The sequence below is a fragment of the Seriola dumerili genome, unplaced genomic scaffold, assembly GCF_002260705.1.
Source record: "Seriola dumerili isolate Sdu_G_001 unplaced genomic scaffold, Sdu_1.0 BDQW01000044.1, whole genome shotgun sequence".
Taxonomy (NCBI): domain Eukaryota; kingdom Metazoa; phylum Chordata; class Actinopteri; order Carangiformes; family Carangidae; genus Seriola; species Seriola dumerili.
This window is the reverse complement of record NW_019174299.1, coordinates 4,618,458-4,630,663: the sequence shown is the minus strand read 5'-3', so window position 1 is coordinate 4,630,663 and position 12,206 is coordinate 4,618,458. Positions and strand designations below refer to the sequence as shown.

The 12,206-nt window shown below is 39.0% G+C and overlaps 1 protein-coding gene across 1 annotated transcript in view; it reads left to right on the top strand.

The window, feature by feature from the left end:
- LOC111217658 (protein HEG homolog 1-like) overlaps positions 1-11,777 on the top strand; it is an 18,789-nt gene extending 7,012 nt beyond the window's left edge. Inside the window, exons 2-14 of the mRNA XM_022739621.1 lie at positions 3,401-3,778; positions 5,867-6,019; positions 6,823-6,921; positions 7,023-7,132; positions 7,221-7,279; positions 7,376-7,515; positions 7,662-7,796; positions 8,519-8,561; positions 8,744-8,781; positions 8,888-8,975; positions 9,621-9,816; positions 10,423-10,455; positions 10,819-11,777. Coding sequence (XP_022595342.1) covers position 3,778; positions 5,867-6,019; positions 6,823-6,921; positions 7,023-7,132; positions 7,221-7,279; positions 7,376-7,515; positions 7,662-7,796; positions 8,519-8,561; positions 8,744-8,781; positions 8,888-8,975; positions 9,621-9,816; positions 10,423-10,455; positions 10,819-10,947 — 1,224 coding nt within the window. The 5' untranslated portion in view covers positions 3,401-3,777 and the 3' untranslated portion in view covers positions 10,948-11,777. The remainder of the gene's footprint in view (positions 1-3,400; positions 3,779-5,866; positions 6,020-6,822; positions 6,922-7,022; positions 7,133-7,220; positions 7,280-7,375; positions 7,516-7,661; positions 7,797-8,518; positions 8,562-8,743; positions 8,782-8,887; positions 8,976-9,620; positions 9,817-10,422; positions 10,456-10,818) is intronic.
- The last annotated feature ends 429 nt before the right edge of the window (positions 11,778-12,206 follow it).

The window sequence follows — 12,206 nt, the reverse complement described above, 5'->3', positions numbered from 1 at the left end:
GAATGTAGGGAACTTTAGAAATGATATCACACAGAAAGTGGTAACAAACTCATCACGATGTCATGGTTATCAAATCTGACATTAACTAATCATCAAGAACCAATGTAACACCTTTAAGTTATCAAATATCTTCCTAACCTTACTGGGGTTTTTTGTAACATGAGGCCTTTATGAACCCTGGGCTTCAATCAAAGTTAGCAAGGTTAGTGAGGCTGATTTACCCACATCCTGATTAAAACGATTAAACTGAGATTAGCAAATTAATTACTTCACATTGAATGCTCAGAAATGAATTCAATTCAAGAGCTTTGGATCATGTACCTGCATCTTTCTAAGTAGCTTATTGTTTGAAAGATGTTGCTGGCAGGCTAAAACAAAACTAGCCTACTTCCATAGGCTACTAGCAGCATTGTAAGGCCATAGCCTATAGGCACAGGGATGATTTAAGATAAATGCTAATCTCAACAAGCTAACATGCTCACAATGATAATGCTAACATGTTGATGTTTAGCAGGTCACCATGTTGACTATCTAAGTGTGTTAGCAAACTAACATTTGCTAATTAGCACTGAATAATGTAATAATTTACATCTTTAAATCTCCATTTAAATACATTTTGACCTGATGATGATGCTAAAGAAAAAGTCAGGAGACAGCAAAGAGATTACAGCTCATCTTGACAGGGGCATGAATAGCTATACTAAATTTAGTAGTAGTCAACATCTTGATTTTGTGTGTAAGCATGCTACCATTTGCTAAAATTAGAACTAAACACAAAGTACAGGTAAGACTACTGGGGGAAAAATTAAATTTTGAGCACTTGTTTTCAGGATTGGTTTTGAGAGGAAAATAAAATTAATTCAGTAGAAAAGCATCCCTCAGATACAACTTATTTTCTCTCTAATGGCCTCTTTTAACTGACCTCGTCCAAAATTATGATTAGTTTGGGTGTATCACAAACTAGACAAAGAGAAACTTTCTATTCAGACAGTTATGTGGAGATGAAAGACTTTGATAGGAAAGTGGTTTCTCAACACACACACACACACACACACACACACACACACACACACACACACACACAGAGCTGATAAGGCTCTTTGCCTGAGTTTATGTGTCCACACCATTAGAGTGAATGCTACTCTTGTATGTTGATTGATTGAGTGTATTACAAACTGTATTTTTAAACTGCTAAGGACTTCCACAGGCACAGACACTAGCTTACTGGCACCTAGCTACCATAGTAGGCTGGGTCACACACTTCTGACTAATGTACAGGATAGATTGTAAACTGAAACTGGCTGCGCAGTTTCAATACAGCAATAGGAATCTGAGAAATGTGATTCTTGAAATTTTTTGTTAGCTGCAGATAAAACTCTTTTACTTGAATGCAAAGTATGAAGGAATTAAGTACATGGTGAAACCCTTAACCTTCAGTTCAGTCGTTCATGGGAACACACAAGACCTTCCAAATGTTACAGTGGAAAATGTAACACACAGGGCTAATAAAGGCAGGGTCGACTAGATCTGATTTAAGAGGTTTTTCATTAATCTTGATCTCTGGTCATCCAGTAAGATTAGTCCGTTGGCCTTAAATCTTAATCTAGACGAGCCAGTCACAAAATGATACATGTGTATTTTACAGCAATGATCTCACGCTATGCTGCTTCACATATAGACACCTAACTCTGCCACTCCTTTACTTTATGACTTAAAAACGTCATCTGAGACTACATGTTTTCCCATCTTCCATTATTTCCTCATGTATCATCGTTGCTTGCTTAATGCCTTGTTCCACTGTCTTAATACAAGGTGGGTATCCATAAAAGTCTGCTGTCACAGGGTGTGTGGAACCTGTGGGGTTTTTTTTATCTCTAAATGAGTCTTGGTTACTAAGTGATAAATACATTAAGTCACACACAGAAAATAATCAAATCATGCTCAGGATCTGATATTAGTCTTGGTTTTCTCACCACTTCCTTGTGCTATTGAGATAACTTACCGGAGGGAACAGTTTGTGTAAGGCGTCCACTGGCTCTTAGCAGCATGTTCTCTCTCTTCCTGCTGAAAAGGGGCCATGAATGTAATCATTCAATGCATACAGATGAGGAGCTGAGGTAAACAGGCTAAGCCATTATCAAAGACCTCCCACTGTTTGTAGCACTCCTCAAGCTACCCTCTGGCTTCCTCTGTTCCCCTATAAACACAAAGCAGAGAGTGGGAGCAGGTTAAATGGGAGCAGGCTAAATGGGAACAGGCGTCACGGCAGCACACTGAACAAATAGGAGGCAAATCTTTCTTTCAACATGGTCAAATTAAGTTCACGGCACTTGTGACCAACACATCTTGGTGTTGTAAACAGCAGTCACTTACGGTAGCTCTTATCCGCTGAGTCACAGTTCTTTTCTACTTTTTACGCACTTAGGTTTCAATGTTTATTCAAGACACAGCCTTGTTGCCCTCTGTGATAAAGTCTTAAAATCTGTCTTAAAGGTACCTACTAAACCATTAGCCGTTTTACACTTTTATAGAAAATGTCTAACACCAGATGCAAAGTTTGAAATTCACATTGAATTTTATTCACAGTATGTCAATGTAGTCACACAAACTGCTCAAATGAAATGTGTTGATTTTCATAAGATTAAGTGTTCTAAAAAAACTAAAAAGCCAAGGTTTGAAAAGCTGTCATATTGAAAATGAACAACTAACAGCAACATTACCTTATTTGATATCATATTCTTGATATATTTTGTTGAAAAGTGTAAAGAGCCATGTGTATTATAATGGGATAAGTTTGTGGACAGTTTAGTCGACAAACTAAGTTTATTTTCAGAAATGTCATATTACACAACACACTCACTCTACTTTCCTGTAGAAGGTATGTGATCAAATTGAATTTTAAACATTGAGAACACTTATAATGTAATATGATATTCATGCCTCGAATTTGCTGTGAATGTGAACATATTAAGACAACTATAATGACATGGAAATATATACTAGTTAATGCATTATTTAGCTTGCTAATTGCATTGCATAATTAAACTGATAAGCTGTAATGTGGACATTAAACAGCTTCAAGCTGCTATAATCAATACTGAACAGTGGATCAAATGACTGCTTGTATGTGAAAGGTGATTCTTCTAGCGACAGACTCAGAGAATTATCCCTCAGCTCTACAGGGTGTGTTTTAGCGTCCTTTAGCTTGTTGTTTCGGTTCACTCTGACTGCTCTCAACAGTGTTATTTCCAGCAGCAACAAGCTCTGATAAAACACTGTACACTACCTGCTGGACGGATAAAGTTAGTAACTAGAGGAGCATTTAGCAGTGAAAGAACCAGATATGTGTCTCTGATGTTGATGGAAGCTAATTATTTTTGTGCTTTTCTTTTGACTGTAGGAACGACAGAAGATAATGCCACCACAAATAGTTTCATCAATGAGACATCCACCACTCCTGCAACCTCTTACACAACTGTAACAACAAGCAGCAACACAACAACAACCAGTTTTACATCACCATTCACTACAGAGAACTTCACAGCTTCAATTACAACTAGAGAAAATGACACGACAGAATATACAACTGCAAAACCATCCATCACCCACGAAGAGACGACTTTCTCCTATTCAAGCACCGACTCCTGGATTACTACAGAAACAGTCAACAGCACCGTAACTGACTTCACTGGCAGCTCAACCGAAAATCCATCAGTTCCACCCACTGCTGCAACACCGTCCACCATAAACCCAGAGACAAGCCACCCCACCAACGACAGTGAGACTACAAATGCAACCACCACACCTGCCCCAGGTCACACACAGACCAGCAATCACACATCAACTACAAGTACACCATTCACACACACTAGCAACGACACAACCATAAGTACACCGATCACACAAGCAAACAATGACACAACTATATTTACACCGATCACACAAACAAACAATGACACAACTATATTTACACCATTCACACACACTAGCAATGACACAACTATAAGTACACCGATCACACAAACAAACAATGACACAACTATATTTACACCGATCACACAAACAAACAATGACACAACTATATTTACACCATTCACACACACTAGCAACGACACAACTATAAGTACACCAATCACACAAACAAACAATGACGCAACTATATTTACACCGATCACACAAACAAACAATGACACAACTATATTTACACCATTCACACACACTAGCAACGACACAACTATAAGTACACCAATCACACAAACAAACAATGACGCAACTATATTTACACCGATCACACAAACAAACAATGACACAACTATATTTACACCGATCACACAAACAAACAATGACACAACTATATTTACACCATTCACACACACTAGCAATGACACAACTATAAGTACACCGATCACACAAACAAACAATGACACAACTATATTTACACCATTCACACACACTAGCAACGACACAACTATAAGTACACCAATCACACAAACAAACAATGACGCAACTATATTTACACCGATCACACAAACAAACAATGACACAACTATATTTACACCGATCACACAAACAAACAACGACACAACTGTTAGTACACCGGTCACACAAACAAACAACGACACAACTGTTAGTACACCGATCGCACAAACAAACAACGACACAACTATTGGTACACCGATCACACAAACAAACAACGACACAACTATTAGTACACCGATCACACAAACAAACGACACAACTATAAGTACACCGATCACACAAACAAACAACGACACAACTGTTAGTACACCGATCGCACAAACAAACAACGACACAACTGTTAGTACACCGATCGCACAAACAAACAACGACACAACTATTAGTACACCGATCGCACAAACAAACAACGACACAACTATTAGTACACCGATCACACATACCAGCAACGACACAACTACTGTTACAGCCATGACACAGCCGAGCAACAGCACAACAGCTCCAGCTCCCACAAACACACAAACCAGCAACAACACAACAACTACAAATCCTGTCACACCAGAAAACTCTACAGCTGTACTAACTACAGCTACACCTACAAACTCTACCAACACCTCTCCTGCATCCACTCCCACAACCTCGTTCTCCACCATCAGCACAAACACCACAGCTGGATCCCCATCCTCTTCACCTGCTTCCAACTCCACCTCCAGCTCTGTCCCTCCGCACACTTTCCCAGGCAGTAGCACCGCACCCCCCACTGGAAATACCACCACCCTTAGTCCCTCAGCAACAACCCCAGGAGGTAGGACTAACAGCATGATGAGTGCTGATGTGTGTTCTTACAAAATTTTATACTATAACATGCAGGTGGGACAGAAATCCGAGTAAAAGTTTTTTTTTTTTTACAAGTGGGAGGTCATAAATGTTAAATCCATCATGTCACATTTATTGTCAAATCTACATTGTTGGCTGTTTTGAAAACTCCTCCATGTTAATTTATTTTAAGAAAGCTCTGAGACACAAGATCAGAAAAGAAATGTTTTAATAGAACTTTTCATAGCATCCATATTTACCTGTTGGTTTGTCTTTGGAGTTTAATTTCCACCGCAATAGCCTCTGAATGCAGCTCTTTCTGGCACTTGATTTTACTTACAAGGTGTTTGAGATTTGTTATTTTTTAATTTGACAGTGCCAGCTCTCTAATTACTACACAACCATAAAGCTGACAATTTTTTTTTTTTTTTAATTTAGATGAATAATGGTAATTTTCATCTAATTGTGCTTTATGCATAATATTTTACTGTATTTTACAAGCTATACTCATATTGGCAGTTCTGTCTGTTTAAATGTCCTTGAGCTGATCTTTACATGTTTCTTCCTGGTACAGTGACAGGCCACACTACACAAATCACCACTTTGACTCATTCAACTGAACCAGCTACTGGCAATGGAACCATCCCTGTGACCACCCTGAGGCCAACAGAGATGACCACTCACAACTCCACCACAACAGCCCCACCCATCCCGAGTCCAGTCACTGGTCAGTAATTTTCTCTTCAGTGTTTAATCATAGTCCAGTTAAACAATACTGCAGATGATTTATCATCAATCAACTAAATCAGAAAAGCGTAACATGAAAAAATTAGGCGCTACATGTTGAAATAGGTGAATTAGTTGCTGAATTTAATTTGGTTTGAATGAAATCCTACATAAACATGGACCCATGTTACTAGAGATGATTGTTTTCATGTATTTCATGCTAAAATGGTTTAGAAATGTATTGCACTGGAAGTTAGAGCAGCTATAACCGATATTTTATAATAACAATGTATCAAATGACAATGCGAAAACAAGGTCACCTACAGAGAATTATCACCTGAATCTGTACTCTTCTCGGCTTTATGGAGCTTTATAGGAAGCTTTAGCTCCTTCTTTAGCTGTCCGGCCCACAGGTTTACTGTTTTGGTTCACTCTCACGGCTCACGTGTTGTTTTCGGCCAGATGTTTGAATGAACAAGCTCCAAAAAGCAGATAGCAGATAGCACACACAGATAGCAGCTAAAAGAGAAGAGAGTGGATATTGGATTTACATTCACCAGGTAGCCAGAAACTCAATTCAAAATGAATGATGACGTTGCTTTGTATGCTGAGTGTGTAAATAAATTTAGTTCATCATATAAACTTAAAAAGTAATATGTCAATGTTGTTTGCAACTTGTTTCCACTGCCCCCAGGTGGCCAAAAAAATGGCTATGCCAGATTTGACAAATTCAGTTCATGTAAGGAAAAAAAAAAACAGTTTGTCGGTTGTTTAATGCATCATTTGACTTTAATCTCTCATCAGTGTGTCCTTTCGTCCCGTGCCCATCTGAAAGCATCTGTCTCAATGGCACGTGTCAGTGTATCTCTGGTAGCTTCCTGCAGAATGGTGCCTGTACAACCGGTAAGAACATAACAACACTTAATGTCTGGTTAGATGATGAGATCGTAATGGGATGGTGGTATTGAAATCTTTGCTGAAAGACCCTTATTTGCTTCACTCAGCCCAAGTGTTCCCAGGTGATCTTCATTTGACGTCCTTGACATTTCAACCTGAAATGAGCAACAGGTCCTCGGCGATATTCCAGAGGACGGCGGCTGACATCTCATCAGCGGTAGGTCCTGAGCTCACAAAGCATGTTGAGTAGTTAAAATAAATGCCCCCTCTCTCACTCATTAAACCACATTTGTCCTGTTTCACAGCTCAGAGATGCCCTCAAAAATCAGCCAGGGTATATACAAACTGATGTTGTGCAACTTCAGTGAGTACTTTCTCTTTCCTCTGCTGCACAAACACATTATGTCACAGGTTACAGAAGATTTTTTATCTCTTTTGGTGCTTCTCTATAATCCTCTAGACCAGGAAGTGTACAAGCAACTGTGAATAACATCTTTAAAAACACCAACGCCACTCAAGAGTCTGTTGATCGAGCCATTGGTGATGCTATAGCCAACTCAGCGGCCTCTAATGGATTTTTGATTAATGCTACATTTAAAGGTAAGTGCTGCAAGTACACTAACCAAGTCAAGGGAAGCGTAGCTTGATTTTGGAGGGGAACCTGACATTTATGAGCCACAGGTTATAATATGTTATTTCAAGACAGTTTTAACTCATACATGTCTTTTATATGCACTCTGTCATAGGTAATAACCTGTGTGAGCAGGAGCCGTTACCTTGTGATGTCTCCACTGCAGTGTGCAAAATTACAGATGGCAAGCCTGTTTGTTCCTGCAAAGATGGCTACATCACCAACATATACTCAGAGAAAATCTGCAGAGGTAAAATCAACTGTTCAATATTCTTTATTTATCTCCTTTATCACCACTAGTGTAAAGTCTGAGTAATGCTCTAGTAATCATGTCATGCCTTTTACATTTTAAAATTCTTTATTGTGCTCTGCTGCTATAAGAACAGACGACCCACAGCGTCTGAGAACATGCCTGATTGAAAATTTCCCAGCTGAGCTACATTCAAGAGAACTGTAACAAAACCCTCTTATCCTGGCTGAAATACTTGAGTGTGAGAATGAGGGGGAGAAACAACAGGGAGTGAGACTCCAAGACAAGGTCAAGAGCTGTAGCCTTTTCTCCACGCCGACCTTGACCCTTACTTCATTTATCTCTTAAATTTATTTCTTTTTAACGGGGTTGTTTCCCTGGAAACGAGTGGAAGAATCACAGCTTTCTCTCTGTGTGGAGGGTTGTGACCAAGGAGATCAGCTGTAGGAATAGCCAATAAAGAATAAGACCTTTAGCGTCAGACATTATAATGTATATAGTTCCTTTCCCAGGAAAAATATAATATGTGCTTGTTTGAAAAGGTCATCATGCAGCCTCCATATGAAGAAGCCCTCATTGTGCTCATGTTATATGTGTAATCAGGCATACAGTACTTCTCTTTCTACCGTGACTGAGTCTGAAACTCGAGCTTGTTATGTTCTCAATTCTGTCTCCGGGCGCAGGACGTTTGTTTGTTTCAGTTATTGTGTTTCTGTTTCTAGCTTGTCCAGGTGGGCAGAGGTCGGTGGGAGACACGTGCCAACCGTGAGTACACACATGTTTAATCTGGTGCACAGGGTGAGTTTTAGATGTCAGATGTGAGGTGTCTGTACATTACTGTGTGTGTGGGAAGTTACTGGCTTCCCCAATTAAACTCTGTTAAGATGCTCCAAGTCAACCATGAAAAATGACTCTCATTGTGTTTAACTGCTCTTTTTTTCTTCCAGTTGTGCATTTGGATACAGTGGCTTCAATTGCAATGACTGTGAGTAACAAAACTGTTTTAAAGGCAAAGTTATATGGCAGCAATAGTAACAAGTATGAACTGAGTGGCTTAAATTGATTATACGTCTTAAATTATGTCTTTGCAGCATCTCTGCTGGCAGTGGTGGTCATCTCCTGTGTGCTGGGAGGAGTTCTTCTCATCCTGATCCTGGCTTTGCTAATATACTGCTGCTGGTGAGAATATTACCAGCACCAGCCCTAGAGTTTATTTATTTTTAAATGTAAAACTGGGATAGGTTTTGTTGAATTTAGAGGTTAGACACAAAGGATCATTTAAATACTTCTATTTCAACATGTAGCTCAGACCTGTGAAATATAATCACTGAAATGTTGTTGAAGCAGCTGTTAAATGTGAAAAAGTCACAGTTTTCAACCAGATTCAACCCAGTTTTAACTTAGATATCTTTTCACCTGCGAATCATCAAATTAATACTTAGTGGGAGGTTAAAGAGTAAGGCCAGTGATATTCAATATTTTCTTACTTTCAACTCAGTCTCACAAAATATTAAACCAACAATGTATTTGTCCATCTTTTAGTACTTTACTACTGACCTACCCTGTCTCTGACACTCAGCCCCAAGCCTGTTTGCTCCCACTGAAGATGTAAATCTTTAAAAACAGGAGACAAATAGTTTAGATTTTATAAAAGGCTCAGTAATTTCTTAACAGCTGGACACTATAGTTTTTAGCAAATGTTACCCAAACATGAGTAAATAGTGCATTTTTTGGAACACGTCACTCAGTTTTTAGTTTTTAACTATTGAGCTACAAAAAAAACCAACAACGTTCATTTTCCTCTCTCTGTTGTCTGTACTTCAGGAGGAGATCCTCAAAGAGCAAGCCAGACGACAGCAGCAGTCCGTACTCATCAGGTGACTTAAACCAGCCCTGGCCCACAGGCATCACCCCCATCCCTCGTGCCACCACTAACTGGGAATCAGCTCCTTCCATGGAGATGACAGAGGGGGGCAGCACTCGAACCTTGGTGGACAAAAAGCATCAAAGCAACGGATTGGTGAGTTATCACAGATGTTCTTCTGTCGTCTCAGTCGTCTGATTGATTTACCACTTATCCTCAGACTAACAGTCTTGCATAGTGTTGATTATCCACAGAATTAGCCCTTAACTTTCCCAGTGTTTCCCCACCATCTTGATCCAGATTGAACTTGGTTACTAACGTTAAACCCACAGTGTAAGCACAGATTTGATCATTTGCAGGGATAAACATCTAGGTCGAGGTTAAATTCACGCTAAATTAGGTTGAAAGTTGTGTTTTTTTTAGCTTCTGTTTAACTGTTATTTCTATGTAATTTCAGTGACTATGTTTCAATGTGTAGGTCAGACCTGCCAAACACTGAAACAGACTTTTTAATGCTTTTCTATCAAATTTAGCTTCGATTTAACTCTCAACAACTAGATGTTTTTTGACCTGCAAATCAACAAATCCATGACCATCCTGTATCACTTCAGAGGAGAAAGGGATTAGATGCTTTGATGATATGTTTTCAACCCTATTCATTCCAGTCTGTTTAACCCAATCATTCAGAATGTAAATGTAGTGCTAGCACGTAGCTCCCTCCCATGCTCCTGGCTTTGCCTGACTCCCAGTGTGTTGATTTAGGGGTTTCAACCGAAGCAGAGAGGATGGAAAAAGGTAAGGCACGGCTTTGCTTTTTAGATTCTGATTTGCCTTGATACTCCATACTGATGATTTAGACAGGCCACTGTGAAAATCACGCTGGTGGGATTTACAGGTGTTGGGAAGCTTCATGAGAGATCTGTGATTGTTGTGGAAGGCAGCATGCTCTCATCTTCATGTTAAATCTAGTGAGTGACAGTTCAAAGAAACTCAGCTGATGCTAGTTTGGGGATAGTCATGAATAGTTCTTCACTGCACATTGATGACTGTGGTTACTGTCGATGCGTACTTGGCTTTTGTCAGTGTTTGTGTGTGAATGTGTGAAGTCCCTACATCTAAAAGACACTAATACACTGACTGCTTTCACTGACATTTCAGTCCGGATCGTACGATCTCGATCCAGATGCAATGAAGACCTTCAAAGGTAAAAATCCGTCCCGTTACTCCTACCTGGTTCAAGGCCATGAGAACCCCTACTTCTTACCAGGGGATGAGAAGAAAAACTGACATCTGGCCATCTGGGGGTGAAATCCATGCAGTGAGAGTGAGTGAGAAACGATGGATCAAAAAGAAGTCACTGATTGGAAACTCAACCAGGACCAGGTTATTTATACTTTTTTGAACTTGCTTGGATTCACGGCAAATCACAAAGAACATTCCTTAACTGGGAAGCAGCCACCAAAGAGATTCATTCATGAGCAGGAACATTTTTTTTAAAGTGAGATTGTGCATCATGTCTGTTCTTGCTGATTATAACCAGTAGATGTCACTGTTGCTCAATATAATCTACATAAATGTCCTTCTGTTTTTTTTCAAAAGTACATTTGACTTTTTTATGCTTTAAAGAAATCATTTTGCAGTCTTTTAAAATGAAGCTTCTTATATTGCTAATTGCACTAAGTGTGTGTTACGTTTACCACCAGTTTCTTCTGAAATCAACAGTAAATTGAATGTGGGCTTTCTGGGGCTACTAGATTTTTTTTTTTCAGGATATGATTATTTTTAAGACGATAAATCTTGAATGACTAAAGGGGCTGGATCCCTGGTTCGGGGTATTTTTTAAAGGGATTTATATTGTAGCTGTCTGAAGCTGAGTACTTTCTGTATTATTTGAAGCTGTACTTGCAAAATGTGCCTGTTATTATGGTCTGATGACAAATAGGAAACATTATGCAAAGCTGGTGATAAAGCCTGCCTCCTGGATGTGCCAATTATCACTTGTATACATTTCTTCTAAGAACATATATATATATATATTTATCCTCGTGTGTCAGAAACTGTGCACTATTTTATAAGTGTGTAAAGTTTTTGTAAATAATTTTGGCAGAGAATGTTTGAGTGTGTGTATGCAATGGAAATAAATTACTTTAAATAAAACAGACTTGTGTCAGATCATTGATGGATGCGGTGAGTGTGAATACCTTATATAAGCACTTAAACAGCTTTATCAGCCAATAATTCAAACTCTTGTGCCTTTCTCAGTGTTTTACAGCTTATTTGTGTCATTAAACAAATGTATGTGGAGGTAATCTGAATTCATATGACTTTTATTGTCATCTAAAGACTTAAAAGTGTCTGTAATTCTAAGCCAATCTAAATATCCGAGAGGACTAAGACATTCAGATCCATCACTGATTAATTTCATACTGTGTTATATAGCCCTGCTTGACTAGTGTGGTGACCCAAAAGCTGCTTGAAGATGCAGACACTAAAGACACAGGTTCAGAGGATCTGATCTACATTAGGAAAAGATCACTATTTAAGCT